This window comes from Mus musculus, chromosome 16 (genome assembly GCF_000001635.26).
Source record: "Mus musculus strain C57BL/6J chromosome 16, GRCm38.p6 C57BL/6J".
Lineage (NCBI taxonomy): Eukaryota > Metazoa > Chordata > Mammalia > Rodentia > Muridae > Mus > Mus musculus.
The window spans coordinates 34,290,957-34,307,339 of record NC_000082.6 but is presented as its reverse complement, the minus strand read 5'-3'; the positions used below and the strand labels follow the sequence as shown (position 1 = coordinate 34,307,339).

Genomic DNA, 16,383 nt, shown 5'->3' with positions numbered 1-16,383 from the left:
CCTCTTCATGCAGACAGGGAGATACTACAGAATTCTGGTGTTGTGGGGTTTTCTGAACACTTCTGGAGAGGGACTCTACAGAAAGTGAACTCATGTCTTGATTGAGAAGGAGGTGTGCTGACAGTAGGGGTACGGTGGGTATTGGCATATTTTTTTGGCTTTTTTATTGGGTTCTTATATCTATCTCCCTTCCAACCCTTATTCCACCCTAATCCCTTCTAACCCTCCCGCAACAGTAGGTTCAGAAAGAAAGAAGGCTAGAGGAAAAGGGGGACATAGACCTCTTTAGACTACTTCCTGCTGATTAAGAGCATCAGGTCACTTGGAGCAAGTCCATTCTCCAGCAATCTAGCAATAGCAAGTGCAGCAGCATCAGGGAGCAGCAGCTAACACAGGCCCTCTCGGGGACATTTATATCCCTCTCCATAGTCCCTGTCTGCAGCTGGCAAAAATCACTCCCTCCTCCCCTAGAGCACAAGACAATCATAATTAGCGACTGTGGACAAACTAAAGCAGCCCCGTATCCCTCACCTGGGACTAAAACAAAAACATATTCACATAATATAACTGGGTTTTTTAAGAAACCCAAATTCTCACTCACTACAATTGGGGCAGCATATTGGGGCTTTTAGATTATTGATTAACAAAGCTGGACCTTTGAAACCAGATTTAAAGCAAGGGCTATCAATCACTGTACATCCCATGGTCAGAGGTTACGTTTGGCTTTGTCTGTCTTTTCTGTTATTGTGTTAGTCCCTACTCGTTCATCACTTTAGGTAATAATGAGATGATTGTTTCTGACTGTAAAAATGTACCCATGCCCCAGTGCCCATCCAGAGGAAATTGCCTGTTCTTTCTCCCTTGTGTTTTCTGTTTCTCTGACTCTGGGGACCCTGGGATATTTGCCCAGAGGATCATACACTGGGTAGGAAAGCTGAGTAGAATCTAGACCCAAGATCAAGGCCAAGGTCTTCTCCCTCTGACTTTCCTGGGGAGGCAGAGTGAGACACTTGGATGCAGACACCTGTTGTCGGGCTCCTGTAGTCATGGCTACCGAGGAAATTCAGTATCTGACCCAGGAAGTTCCAGTTCACTTTCCTTCCATTCTCCTGGGTTGTTGGGTGAGTATAGTCGAAAAAGAGCAAGATAGCATGAGAAAGTGAGAGCCTGGGCACATGTCTTCACAGCTCCTGCTGACAAGAGTCTTCACTAGGTGCCCAAGGTAAACAGGCAGGATAGGGACCATCTTTACCATTGTTACACATCCTGGGAGCCAGGGGAGTTGGCATGAGGAGAGGCCTTCAGGCTTGCTCTTCCTTCTTGGGCTCTCCTAACTCCTTTGTGGTGCCCCTTCCTGACTGACATGATGGAGTCATCAGAAAGATGCCTTAGTCCCCAGGGGTGAGCACAGCTGATGTGCCAATCAGCTCTGAGACCTGCGGCTGGCAGGAAAGTAAAAGCAGATGAGTTAGCTGCCTGCTCAGGCCATCTGGAGCTGTCTGGATGAATTCATCACCCTGAGCTCGGAGATCAGGGGAGCTGTCTGGTCTGCAAGTGAGAGAAATGAATGAAGTGCCAGCCCCACAGGGACAAAAGATGGGTGTGGCCACGTCCATAAACTCTGTGACTGGCCAAGATGACATTGGCCACCAGTATAAGTGGGATAGTGTTCTGGGCTCCTCCTCTGCCTCCTGCTGTAACACAGGTAGGCCTCTGTAGGCTGTAGAGCACTCTGGGTATGGAAGCGTGTCCCATGTGGATTCTCTCAGATCTAAAGTCATCAGACGGCATCTCTGCTAAAAGGGAGAAAAATGTAATAACAATACATATGTGGCTATTCTGCTACATTTAAAAAAATAGGCATCTCAGTTTACCATATTGTTGGCACTGTGGGAAAACAGACAGAAGATTGGGAGGCGAGCATGGATATTTCACAATGGCTCAACTCTCAGAATGGTCAGCTCCACTCTTCTCTTTAGGGGGTGCAAATGTGACTCTCAAGAGTATAGCTGTTCAACTGTCTGCTCACCATCATGCTTGCTTCATCATTAGCTCACTCCTTCTCTGCACATGGAGATGTGCACAGGTGGGAGAAACCCGAAAGTAAGGCTGAGCAACCCCACTGCTGAGTCTTGGTTGCCTGCATGACATCCAGTCTGTCATTTCTGCCTGGGGGTTGTCTGAACTCACAGGTATGAGGGTCGGTGTGATGAACGTAGTCTTCGGTCTCTTAACTCCCAGCCTTGCATGAGCCTGTCCTTGTTTTTGGGTACAGACTACGCAAGTTATTTCCCTGCTCCAGCCCGGTGTGCAAGTTTGTGCCTGTAATCCTAGCATTTATGATGCCGAATTTAAGGCCATCTTAAGCTGCATATTGAGTCCAAGGCCAGCTTGAGCTATGTGAGGTTTGATCTCAAAAAAGAAACAGAATCTTGATAACATACTCGCCATTGAATCGCATCATCATTTAAAACCTGTGTGTCTCATTAATTCCCATCTATTCAAGAACAGAAATTAGGATTTCTTTCTTTCTTTGTTCTTTACAGCTTTTAGGTCTGTCTACGTTAGCTGGTGTTCTCTTTATGCTTGATAAATTGACCAGGAATTATCAGAAGACCCCTTCCACTTGCTTTGGTCAAGTGACTACTTAGCCCTCCCTCACCCATGCAGTAGGTGTTTTATTGGTGAGTAGCTGGAGCCAGCCAACAGGACTGTAATAGAATAGCTTTAAGTTCTTGGTGTTTATGGCCCAGGCTAAGGGCACAGGGACAACAAAACCTCAATGCTCAGGAATGCCATGATGCTCACTGGTTCTTCAGCGAGTTCTGGTCTCTTCCACGGGCCCAGAACTGAACTAAATACTGGTGAGATACCAGGTTAGTTAATTAGAAAGATACAAGAAAATATAAAGTGCAGGTCTACCAGAGCATGCCCATCAACATGCAGGGTGACTGAGTATTACTGCAACGCTTTCAGGCAAAGGAGTGAGGAGGCATCAGCATCAGTGTCTTAAAGGAAGAGAGAGTTCTTTGAATCCTACATATAGTCTGGACCCAAGATAGCTAAGCACACTGGGATCCAGAGACGTTTTCTCAGAAACCTGCACAGGAGGCTCGTGTGCAACCATCATCAGCCTGGGGAAAGCAGAAGGGAAGACACCAGAGCACTGGCTCAGTGGTCAGCAAATCATGTTCCTCAGCACGTCTGATCTCTGCGACCAGCAGAACACGGACAAATCGCTGCATCCCATGATGCTTCTGGGGTTTTCCCCCCACTTCTAAAACAATAGCACCTTCCTCATGACACAGAATCAAATACAGTAGCTGCCTATCACATGACCACATTCTCTGTCCATGGTCCTTGGGTGCCCCCTGGTGCTTGTGTTGTTGGGAACTCCTCAACATCCTCTCTGTATGTTGGCTGATAAAGGACTCCATTACATTCAGTGACTAAATCTCAAAGCTCAACACAGCCAGCAATCAACATAGCTAACCAGTACCCTCAGAGCTCCCAGGGACTAAACCATCAACCAAAGAGCACACATGGTGGGACTCATGGCTCCAGCTGCATATGCAGCAGAGGATTGCCTAGTCGGACATCAATGGGGGAGAGGCCCTTTGTCCTATGAAGGCTCTATCCCCCAGTGTGGGGGAATGCCAGGGTCAGGAAGCAGGAGTGGGTGGGTTGGTGAGTGGGGGGAGCAGGGAGAGGGGGTAGGGGAAGGGTATTTTTTGGAGGGGAAACCAGGAAAGGGGATAATGTTTGAGATGTAAATAAAGAAAATATCCAATAAAAATTAAAATAAATAAATAAAACAAAACCATAGCCAGTCAAACTGACTATACAGTTGAGGGAATTGAGTCCCATCAGTGTCAAGAGACTTGGTCATAACCACACAGCTAGGTGATGGTAATGCCAGGAGCAGAAAGTAGGTAGTCTAGTCCACACTCCAGTTGTCTTAGAAAAAGGCCCAAGAGAGACACAAGAAGATAGAAAATAAGACAGGGAAGACAGAATGATGCATATTACACACAGGGGAAGATAGACCACATACAAAGAATGACAGGCAGTGAGCAAAGAAAGGGGGAGCGGACTTAAAGAGGAAAGCCATTAAGGCAGGTGTAGCTGCAGAGGGAGGAACAATGGTGCAAAATGCAGACAGAAGAAAGAGCCAGTCTCCTAACGGGATGATGGAGGGCGGGCCAAGCTCCGCCTGTCTGCCATCTTGCCCCAGTGCTATTTCTGGAGTTAGATCTTACCCTGGTAGGAATATTTTGCCCTTTTAGGCTTGAAATCATTGTGAAGGAGAGATGTGTAAGCCAAAGATGTCAGTGGGAGAGATTCCATTTAAACACTTGCTTCTAGAAGTTTCCTTCCCTTGGTCCCCACAGGCGTGTTCTCAGCTTTCTTTCTCACTGCTGGGTGTGGGAATGTTGGAAATTTGGCTTACAGGTAAAACTGGAATTTGGATTCATTAACCGAAGAAAGAGAAGGTTGCCTGCTATTCAGTCAGTGTGGAGGTTTTTTCAGGGTTTTTTTTTCCCCTCAGCTTAGCATAGAACAGCATTGAGCAACAGCCATAAAAGAAGTCCCTGTCAGCATCAGGCATAAAAGCAGTCCTATCAGCATCAGCCAGTCTCCACCTTATGCCTTTTATGGTCCTGTAACTCCTCTGGCTTCCTGTGTGTGCAAAAGCCCACATAGACCTCATATGGTTGGGAAGAGCAGGGAGTAACTACTAACTAGACATCTATTTGTTGTGAGAAGTAAATTGCTTGTGTGTTTTCTTAGTCAGAGGAACTGTTTTCAGAGTAACCCAGCAGGTCAACTTGTTCTGCCTCCCTTTCTTCCTTGCCTGTTTTTTGTTTTGTTTAATGGCCCTACAGTGTTTTTTGGACTGTCTAGTTATGCTGGTAGTTTGAAGCCCCTGCTCCTGAGAAGACATATGCACCATAGGGCTTTCTGGTTCCAGGCAGAAAGCAAAAGAATGAACTGGTGTAGTCCAGCGTAGAGCTCCCTCTGGTGGTGGGGTGAGAGTCACACTGGTTCTTGGTGCATAGGCAGAGAGCTTGGAGCAGTGTTCTTAGGAAGGTCAGAGTGCAAAGCACTAAGCCATATACAGGCAGAGCAGAGAGAGGAAGTCTGGCTGTGTGCCCACTGCAGGCTGGAAGATGGGTGTGTTCATGGGGAGGTGGCACCTTTGAGGCTCCCATGCCTCCCCTTAAAAAGAACATCTTGTTTTTAAACAGTCTGCTCCTGTAAGCTAACAGAGGAGTGGCATCAAGATTTGGCTTGCATGGTGGCAATGTTCTGAGCTGATGAAGAGTACTGTTAGAACCAGACTTCCTGAGCTGCACAGCAATCTTCCTGCATTAATTTTCCTGGTGCCTCATGTGGAAAATTATAGATTTTACTCTGTTTATTTTGTTTGCCAAAAAAATGCCTGAAAGAGAATTGTGAGTATTTTTTTAATTACAGATAATCAGTCATTCATTAACTGTAGTGACTATAGCTCCCTAATCAGACTAAGTGAGTTTAGCCATTAAATAATCCAATTAGCAATATTATGTAGTAAAAGGTGTGCATTGTGGGTTGCCTTGAAAATGATTAGCAACAGCAACAAAAGGTGACCAAAACACGATGAGGCTGGAAACTAACTTTTCCTACACAGGGAAAGATTAAAGTCTAAGAGCGAAAGACTCATGCACCTTGTGCACACAATCAGATCTTAGAATACACATATGAAGAGTTGTCAGATTAGAAATGGACCAATCTTATGATAAGAACATTGGGAAGACAGTCAAACATCAAAGAAAAGATTAGAAGGTACATTGTTCAGAGCTCAGGATTCGCCATCTGTATGAGGAAATATGATTGGACATCTAGTCCCTTCACTTGCTTTTTCCTATTTAATCTCCCAACACCATGAGGTAGGTGGCAGTTTGGTCTCCATCCTTCTGAGAAGGAAATTGAGGCAGAGATAGGTTAAGTCAACTCACTTCTAATCCAACTCCTGATGGCAGATTAGCATCAAACCCAGGTCTACCTGACATTGGAGCTCATGCCATTAGCTTACACTGCAGCACCATGGGGGAGAGTGAGAATAAGACACACCCCAGCTTTAGGGGTTTTTCATTTAGTGTGGAACATCACTGATCGAAAGAGCCCTGGGAGAGATTTTTCCTATGTTGGGTTCCTACTGGCAGCCTAAGACTGATCCTCAAACTGTGTCACAAGAACAGTCACACTTACTCCCTGCAACCTTTCCTTGTGCCCCATCATTTAAGAACTCCTCTCTACACCTCCTTACACATGATACAAGTTACTCTAGGACACCAGCTCCCAGTTCCCATTTTTCACAGCCTGTGATGTTAACTCAGCCTTGCTGGTTCCGTCCTTTGTAGCATATATTTGAATAAAACTCACTTGCCTGTGGCAGTAATTAGCACTTTAAATTTCTCACTTAAATTTTTAATGGTGATAATCCACTCATTCAGACATTTTCAAGTATAAAACACAAGAATTCTTTAGGCAGAACGAAATCCCAGCCAGAGTACCAGGAGGCTTAGCTGAGTGTGCCAAGGGAAGGAGGGAAGGAGGGCAGAATAGCTCTCTGATTGGAGGGAAGATAGGGACACACACACACACACACACACACACACCTGTCTCTATGTGCTTTCACTTTATTGGGCATGCTCCACCCTTCTCCCCTAGGAAGAGGGAGGCAATGGGTGCCGCTTCTCTCTGCATTTTCTTGGATGCCGCAGGTCAGAGGCTAGTTGCTTCCATGTTCATATACTTCTTCCTGGGATTTTCGTGTTCCTCTTGTACCTTCTTCCTCTGGATCCCATTTCCATCCTACATCCACCTGCCCTCTACACCCTCTTTCTGTGTGCCTTGCTTCTTGTTCCCATCGCAACTATCTCCCATGGTGTTGCTGTGTGTGCATGTGTGTTTGAGTGTGTGTATGTGTATGCACACATGTGTATGTTTTTGAGTGTATGTGCATGCATGCAAGGGTGCGAGTTTGTGTTTTTGAATGTGTGTGCATGCTTGTGTGTGTGAGTGTGTGTGATAGTGTGTGTGTGAGTGTATGTGTGTGTGAATGTGTGTGTATATGTGTGTATGTTTGTGTGTGTATGTGTATTAGTGAAAACTCCATCCTGACTGAAGAGTGATCCTCCAAAGATGATGACCTTGCAAGGCAGGCCCAGCACTTCCCCAGTCTATTTGGGAAGCCTGTCAGAGTGAGGGAGATGATGAGAGGAGGAAGTCCCTTCGCAGGAGGCCACTGACCCCTTTAGACTACTTAATGCCTTCAACTTATTTTTAGTTATGTTCATAAGTAGTGAATCCTTGGGCCTTAACATACTGATTCTAGAGCCCTGGGCACCAAGCTAAACAATTCATGTTGTTACTAATGGAAGAATTCTGAGCAGAGAGGAAACAAAATCAGAGTGAATGTAGGTCTTCTGAACTTGGACGTAACTTAAGTGGGCTGGGGTCGAATAGGGACACATGTGCAGGGGATCATAGTAACGGAGTGTGGCAAGCTTGAGCAAGGGTGACTGAGCCCTGCCAGTCTGAGTCCATTCCTGTAAAAATACTACACAGTACTGTCCATTTCTTTAATAGAAACAAAGGAGGTGTCGGGTGTACATATAGAATTAAAGTCATCTCAGTGGAGTGGGATGGTTTCTGAACACCCTTTGGAAGACAGTTTCATAATTCTTAATTCAGAATCTGGGAGTGAGCTGTGCCTATACTTAAAAGAATCCCAGATGATTTTGAAGCTCAGAGCCTCTGGCAACAGTTTCAAGCCTCAAAAAGAAGGGGAGTCCAGAGCAGACACCAGAATGAGGAAAGTCTTTCAGAGAGGTGCCAAGCTCTAACTTCAGTCCTGCCTGGGGGGTGGGGATAGCGGTGTGGGCTGGCTGAGATGTCAAGGCTCTGAAGGAAGATGACAGAGACTAGAGGTTTTCAGGCTCTCGGATGCTTCCCACATGGCATGGATCTGTCACAAGGAAGAACTGCAACTCTGAGGGGAAAGACAGAGACTGTGGACCTGCTAATGAGCATTAACTCTGCCCATCCAGAAAAGAGTGATGGCCTCTCCCGCCATAGCAAGATGTTTATCTTCACCATGCTCATTCCAAAGAGGGAACAAAACACCAAAATGAGTTCCTGGTAATTGAGCACTTGAAGTGACCCCTGCCTGCTCTCTAGTCACAACCTGATCGGTGCTTGTGGTTCTGGCCAGTCCCCTCTGGAAACAGTGCTCAGTGTACTGTGGGAATAGGCAGGAGTAATGATTTGGTAGACTCCGCCAGGTGCTCTTGTACATCGTGTGTACTTAACCCTCTAACAGCAAAGTGTGTCGCAGAAGCCTGCTGGTGCCGTCGCTTAAGAATGAGGACTTTCCCTGCTGGTGCACAGGCACTTCAGAACGAGGGCTTTCTGAATTGATGGGGTAGGGAGTGAGGGCACTGGCACATACAGTTGGAAGGAAGGAACTCTTTGGTATTCTAGAAGCTTCAGACATCCTGCTTGTTTTACCATGGGCCAATTTAGTATAAGAAATTAAAAAGCCTCTTTTAATAAGGTGATTTATCAAAGAAACCCAGATAAGGGAATCCCTGGGTTAGAATTCTGAGTCCATATCTGACTGTAAAAGGTCCTTATCTCCTTTCATGGTTTTTTTTTTAACCTCTTATCATACAGGAAGTGCTAAAAACACATTTCTTTTAGTTTACTTGATCATTTATTTAGCATTTGGGAACACAACAATGAACTAAAAAAGCCCTTGGCCACATGGCATTCATACTGTGGGCGGAAATAAAACAGGGATCGAATCAAACAAACATGTGCGTATTGCAGAGCCATGGGAAGGATTGTGGGAGTAGAGAGCTGAATAGAAATGCCACAGGGGTGGGTTTAAGAAGAGGGTCCGGGTGTGTAGGAGAGGACTACAAAGTCCTTGATACCAAGATTACCTTCTATTGTTCAGTTGTGTTCCAGGTCACTGTTCAATGATGCTCAATAATTTCCTTCAAAGGGGTGCTCCCTCCTCCCTGGCTACTGGAAAGGACAGCCTCCTGCCTTGAAGAACATTTCATCTTGATTGTATGTTAGATAGTATAAACACAATTGGACAGAAAGAAAGGGGTGATTAAGAAACCATGCATAATTGGCTCTGAAATCTGGCTCAGGATGTGAGCATCTCTTAAGAAAAGGCTGTTCTGGGCAACCGCTTATTTTTGGTTGAAATGTCAGGGCAGGAGAATGGAGCAGGAGTTTTCCAAGTTGTTATTAGATTGTCTTGTTGTTGAAGTCCAGGCTACTCTAGTGACTGAACAAAATTAGGCTTGTCCAGAATAGGGTTGCTCAACAGAGAGGCAGAAGCCTTAGCTACAGAGGAATGGCAACCTATGGCCATAAATATCCACCACCCATCCCCTAAGCAGGGGGTACAGGCAAAGGTGCTGTGTGCTGGAGAAAGAAGAGGACCGGGTTCAACGTGAAAATCCCATGTTTCTTTCATTCTCCTAGGAACTACCTGGCAAGTGGAATAGTGACAGGGATAGGGAAACACAGAAGCAACTTCGAATGCAGACTGAGTGGTAGGAAGGAATGTGGAGGTGATAGCATCTGACCCCGTAAGTCTGTGCTGGAGAAATCAGTTTGAGTTCAATTCAGTTGGACACAAACTAAACAGCCACTCAGTATTGCATGCTGGCCTGTGCTGTGCCCTGAAATTATGAGGCAGTTACAGTCCCATGGGAGAGACGGGTTTGTGGGCCATAATTGTGGAGGGTTTTCTTTTTCTATGTGTATTTTTAAATTTTTGTTCATACAGAGTAATGGGTTGTATAGTGGTATTTTCATACCTATGTGGCCTTATACTTTGTTCCAATTAGTAATTGTGGTTTGAACAGAATCAAAGGATGGGGTGTGGTAGTAATATAATTCCAGGACTTGGGAGATGGAGCAGAAAGATCCAAACTTCAAGGGCAACTTTCATTACATCTTGAACTTGGGGACAACCTGGTGTTGTAAGACATTGTCTCAAAATCCAACTCAAAGTCATAAACAGTCAGGAGCCACCTTCCCCCAGATAGGTTATCAAAAGATTGACAGTGATTTTTAAGTGTAGCTTAACATGTGACTAGGAGGGAGTCTGGGGAGGGAGAAGTGAGAGGACCACATAGACAACTTAAAGGAAGGAGTGAGATTCCAGAGAGCAGGGTGTGGAGAGGATGTGGGCCTTCACTGGCAGTCACAGTTTGTGGTATTTGTGTATTGGGTTAACAAGGCACTCAGAACTATGCTGCACTGAAGGTCCCTGTCAGCAATAGGGTACCCACTCCATTTAAGTCTGAGGTTCTGTTTCTAAAATGAACTTAGTGTTCCCTGTTTTCTTATTCTTTAATGGAGCCTCATACATTAACAATTTCATCATTTATTTTTAATTCTTAATATAAATTACATTTCTGAAACAAAAGGCACAGCTTGCTACATCAGATTGACAAGTGTCTCTAGAGGGTGTTTCCTTCTCAAGTTCAGGGTTCCAACCATCTCTGTCACATGTGAACAAACCAGGGTGTCCATACGTGCAGAGAGAGATTCTAAGACGTCTGCGTCTCTGCTGGCCTGTCTTGATGTTTGCTTTTGTCCAGTCACTGCCTCTCCCTCCTGCTCACCGTCAGGCTGTGCCCTTGGTGGCTTGGCCTTACTGCTTTTTCCTCTGTCACCGCCACATTCAACCACCAAATCCTGGCAGCTGGTTTACCAAATCTAAGCCAGCATCAGTCTTGTGAGAATCTCTACGCTGGTCTCAGTTTCCCTGCGTCTCTCCTCTCGCTTCCCTCCAGTTGAGGTTCCGTAATCAGACCAGTAGCTGGTCCACAGGGATCTGATGATGTCTCTCCTTTGCAACCTTTCAGTGGATGAATATCAGAATAGTTACTAGAACCTTCCACTCAGCTCACCAGAACTCACTGCAGTTTTGTTTAGATTTCTCTGACCTATTTCCTATCTTTCCTGCTTGAGCTAGGCTTGCATCTTTTAAAAGTTAAGTCTCGTAACAATAAGGTAAGTCCTATGGTTTCTTGGATCAAGTAAAATCTCACTTCTTCAGAGACCTTTTCCAACTCCATCTAGACAGCAGTTGGCATGTGGTGATTTTCACCTCAGCAATTGATGAAGAGTTGTGCGATTTAGTGACTGTCGTTTGTTAGCCCATAGACTGAATGCCTAGAGTCAGAACCACTTGTGACTGTAGCCTCATTTCTACTGGATAGCTCTAGTACCTGCTTCTAGGGCACAGTAAAAATAGTCAATGATCATAGAAGTATATGATTATTCATGTTCCGTTCTTCTCTGCCTGCTTTGTTTCGTTTTTTGGTTTTTGGATTTTTTTGTTTTTGTTTGTTTTTTTGTTTTTTGAGATAGGATTTCTCCGTGTAGCCCTGGCTCTCCTAGAACTTGATTTGTAGACCAGGCTGGCTTTGAACTCACAGAGATCTGCCCTCCTCTGCCTCCTGAGTACTAGGATTAAAGGAGTGCACCACCATGCGGGTTTGCTCAAGGACTCTTTAGATAAAAACAAAAAGGCTACATCTCCAATGCCAGAAATGTTTAAATACCAACTCAAAATAACTATCATCATGTATTTTAAATATAATCTGACAGATGAGATAGACTTAATATGGGGACACATACAAGGGATGCTTTGATGCCTATTTGTACTCCAATGGGATCCAGGGTTTGCCAGGGAGCCGATTCCTCTTCATTCGTTGATATTCAAATTCTGGGGCCAGGCTCACTTAAACCAGCTCACCAGAAATGCAGTGGTATCCAGAATTCCAGAGCCGCATGTGAAACTCCAGTGTGTGGTATAACTGACAGTACTGCTAGGGTCCACTGAGAAGCCCATCAGCCTGCTGTATGTATAGATGTGCCCACAAAGCTAGGTTACACTGAAGGCTGTGGATTTGAGTGGAGAGTTTGTGGTCTGCACACACTCTCTTGTGTAATATGCACACAGAGACACAGATGCTAATACTTTCCAAACTGCAGGCATTAAGTTATCTCAGTGGCTAAAGGAGTAACTCCTCAGAGACCGAGACATGTGCTGCCTCCCTTTCCCTTGGACACATTCATATTTGTGAGGCTGGTTGTGAGATGTAAACGGTGCATTTTAAAACTTTGGTTCCTTGTGTATTTCAAGGTGTCTATGCACCTTCCCAAGCGTCCCTTAGAATAAGTGTTTATTTCTTACTTTAACACCTCACTCCTCCCTCGACAGCCAGAGCCACTGCTGCTCTGAGCTTCAACACTAAGGAAAACGTCTTCGGGCTAAGTCTCTAGATTTTTAAGCCTGTGAGAATACGGAGCCTCTACTACATTCAGCAAGATAAATACTCTCAGCCTTAGGATGCAGAGACCTTGCCTGATTAAATTGTTGGTTGGTTGGAGAGAGGTGGCAAGAAGGCACGGGGGCCTATTATCCTCCTGATCGCATGTGTTGCTTACCCGGCTCAGGTGCAAGACTGAAGGGAACCTCCAGGGTGCGCTATATGACACAAGAGTGTGTGCAGACCCTGTGACTGGTACTACTGCTGTGAAGTTTTATGGTAGAGTGAGGGGCAAGTGGCCTAGTCCTACCTCACTGCTGTCTCCTGCCTCATTTCCTACCAATATAGCTGACTTTCCTGGATGGGGTGGAAGCCATGAGGATATTTGCCTGTGTAGCCTCGGTTGCTTATTTAGAAAAACAGACTGGTATGTGGGAAACCCTGAATTCAATCCCCAGCTCCAAAGTAATAACAGCAAGTACTAATAAATAAAATAATGGCATGACAAGGGCTCTAAAAAAAAAAAAAAAGGTAATGGGAAGCTGGACTGCGTTGGGTTTAGTTAAGGGTAGAACTATCCCATTGCCAATGACTTGTGTTCACGGTGGATTAAGCATTTCTATCTGAACTACTGATCTCATGGGCATGGGGGATAGTAAGTAGGATTCGAGCAGTTGTACATGGTGCCACATGACTTTCCTCCTCCTGAGAAGTCATCGCTTCTGCCTTCCTTCTCTGGCCAGGTGCTGGACTGGATTGAAAACCATGGCGAGGCCTTTCTCAGCAAACACACTGGGGTTGGCAAGTCCTTGCATCGAGCACGTGCACTACAGAAGAGGCATGATGACTTTGAAGAAGTGGCACAGGTAAGATACTCTGTGTGTGTGTGTGTGTGTGTGTAGTCAAGTAAGGCTTTGATGTTGGATGCAAACATATTGGGTTGATAGTTAATATCTGCTGGTCTGTCTTTCTGGCCTAATATAAAGAGGCCATGTCTTCCCTTGGGTGACACTGTGTAGACAGCCTAGCTCAAGGTCTTAGAGAATGTTCCTACCACTATGGTCTAAAAACTGTCTTGTCCACAAGGTGGTGCTGGCAGGAGGTTAATGTCCTTAGATCCATCATCAGCCCAAGGTTTCTGCTTTTCACTATCATTGCTGATAAGTGGGAGCTAAAAACTACCCCAGCCCTGCTTGCAAAGCTGTGCACCATCCAAGACCTGAAGGAAGAGATGGCGCCTGATTGTCAGCCATGTACCTACAGGGTGGATATGCCCGGAGAATGTTCTTAGAATCACTGCCATCTTTAATTTAAAATGTACTCAATATTCATTCTACTCAATATTTAGCTGAGCACACACATTAAAAAAGAGCACTGTTCTCTAATTTGGGCAACAATATAGTTTGAGTTGCTGGTTATTAATCTCTAGAACCTTACACTGTAATACTTGTCTATTGGGATATTTTCCAAGTAGATCCTGAAAACCTTCATCTTGAAGATGAAGTATCGCTGCACAGCTGTTTTGGTTTGTTCATTTGTTTGTTTGTTTGTAGTTGCAGTGGAAAATAAAACTCTTTAAGAATAGGGTTAGGAAGGATGTACAAATGGGCATTAGGAGTCTGTGTGTTAAAGTGTGAGGATAACAAGGCTATATCTTTTCACATCATAACTTTATCCAGCGCTTGCTGTGATTCCACCTGCAGACAGCCTTCAATGTAGATGCTGCCCTGAGCATTGTGCAGAGCCTGATCCTTTATCTTGGAAGGCAAGCAGTGCCCTGTAGATTAAAAAAGAGGACCCACCAAGAACCAGATGCAGACAGAGGAGCGATGGAGCATCACTGTGTCTCTAGGAGACCTTCCAAATTGGGGGGAGGGGGACAGAAATGACCATGGTCATACAAGAGACAGAAAGCCCTGTTCAAACTTATCTGAACTCAGGCAATGTGAGTGGTGGGAAAAGCCACACATGACAACCTAGGCATGGTGACAGGGATATAAAACCATGCACCACTGTGGAAAACTATGCCAATTCCTCGAAAAATTTCAAGTATCCTTACACCAAGATACTCCCAAGAGGAGTGAAATAAGGGTACCTGTACCTCATATTTCCCAAAGCGCTATTCCCATAGCTCAAAGGTGGGAGCAGCACACATGTCACATTCATCAGAGGATGGACAAATGAGCAAATGTGATATATACATATAATAAATTATCATTCAACTTTAAAAGGGGAGGAAATGCTAGTACATGATAGAGTGTTGATGAACCTTGAAGTCTTATGCTAAGGAAAGTAGACCAGTCATAGTAGGACACATTTCAGATGGTTCCACTCTTACCTAGAGAGCCTGATGTAGCCAAGTTCATAGAGACAGAAGAGAAAGGTGGTTGTCAGGGAATAGGAAAGAGGGACATTACTGTGTCACAAAGTTTTGAGTTTGCAGAGTGAGTTCCTATGAATTGTAGTTATGACAGTGGCATAGAACTTACACTTACAATTGAGAAAATGGTTTTATGTTATATTATTTTATCATGTTTTTAAATATAATATTTTGGTCCTTTGAGAATTTTGTCCATACAGTGTAGTTTGGTTATATTCACCCCCTACTTCTCCCAGATCCGCTCTCTACCCTCTATTGACTCTCGACTTTGTGTCTTTTGTTAAAAAATGAAAATAAAACTTACTGAGTCCAATGTACTGCACATGTCTACATGGGTATAGGGACATCCACTGGACCATCCTCTACCTACCAGGCCACACCTTTAAGAAACACTTGACTCCCTTCTACAGAAACCATGAGCTGCAAGAGATGAGGGCTCCTGAGCCACTCTCACCATGGCTTAACACATTTTTTTAAATCTTCCTAGTCATATGAATATGATCTGTAGGACAAACTGCTCTTGATCAACATTGTGTGGACATGGGTTCTGTAAGGGCTCTGATAAACAGGATACAGCCCCGATTAAAATATCTTAGCTACTGGATGTTCTTGGTATCCAGTCTATTAGGACACAAGGGTGGAAGAGACCATGTACATTCATCTACAGCAGTGGCTTTCAACCTTCCTAATGCTGCAAACCTTTAGTACAGTTCCTCACATTGTGGTGACCCCCAACCACAAAATTATTTCATTGCCACTCCATACATGTAATCTTGCTACGGTTATGAGTCATAATATAAATATCTGATAGGTAAGATATCTGATATGCAACTCCCCAGAGGGTCATGACCGACAGTTTGAAAACTACTGCTCTACAAAGAGTGGAGCTGTTATACCTGGAGTGGTCTCTCAGAGCAGAGCCATCCCATAGCTTTACTCTCCCCGTTCTTTGGGCTATCTTGTAGTCCAGACCCTCATTTTTCTGGGAGCATGTCATTAAAGCTACCCTCAGCCACGACCCAGCTCAGCTTTCCTTGATGTCTTCTCATTGTCTACAGTAGGCTGTGGACTCAAAGGCATTTGCAGTCTTGGTTTGTAGGCCACAAGGGGGACTGTTGGCTTTTGTGTGTTGTTACATTCGAGTAAGTCAGTGTCTACCACAACTGCACTTCTCCTGACTCCTCCAGCAATGCCTGATGTTCCTTACATGTGAAACAATGCATTCTATGTATCAGCAGAGTCCACTAGAATAAATTCATACTAAAGAATGTTTTGAGCTCTAGATAGGTAGTCAGCTTTGTTTTATAGAAGACAACATGGAGACTCAGAAAGCTCTTTAATGTGGCCACATCCTCTTGCTTCTCAGGAGCTCTGCTGAAATTATCCAGGTATATCAAGCTCCAGATATAGCTTCGTATCCTTGTTCCATCTTTATTGTATATGGGAGTTGGATATAAAATTCATTTCTCAGTGTCCATTGGCATACACAGTATGCATGACAAAACAAAGAATGGGGAGGGGGAGGGTGCAACAGTACCATCCTGTTGGGCAGCTGTTGTAGTTTTTCTCTGAAATAATTCATATTTCTGTACATGAGCCTTTTGGTTAGACTATTAAAAAAAAACAGAAGATAGTTCTAACTTCCAA

General features: G+C 44.6%; 1 protein-coding gene across 37 annotated transcripts in view; it reads left to right on the top strand.

The window, feature by feature from the left end:
• Kalrn (kalirin, RhoGEF kinase) overlaps window positions 1-16,383 on the top strand; it is a 604,205-nt gene that overhangs the window by 265,938 nt on the left and 321,884 nt on the right. For all 37 annotated transcript variants that reach the window (XR_001781845.2, XR_001781844.2, XR_003951799.1 and 34 more), the window contains one exon: window positions 13,100-13,222. Coding sequence is in view for 34 of the 37 variants with exons in the window: in XM_011245955.2 (XP_011244257.1) it covers window positions 13,100-13,222 (123 nt within the window). In the remaining 3 variants the exon portion in view is untranslated. The remainder of the gene's footprint in view (window positions 1-13,099; window positions 13,223-16,383) is intronic.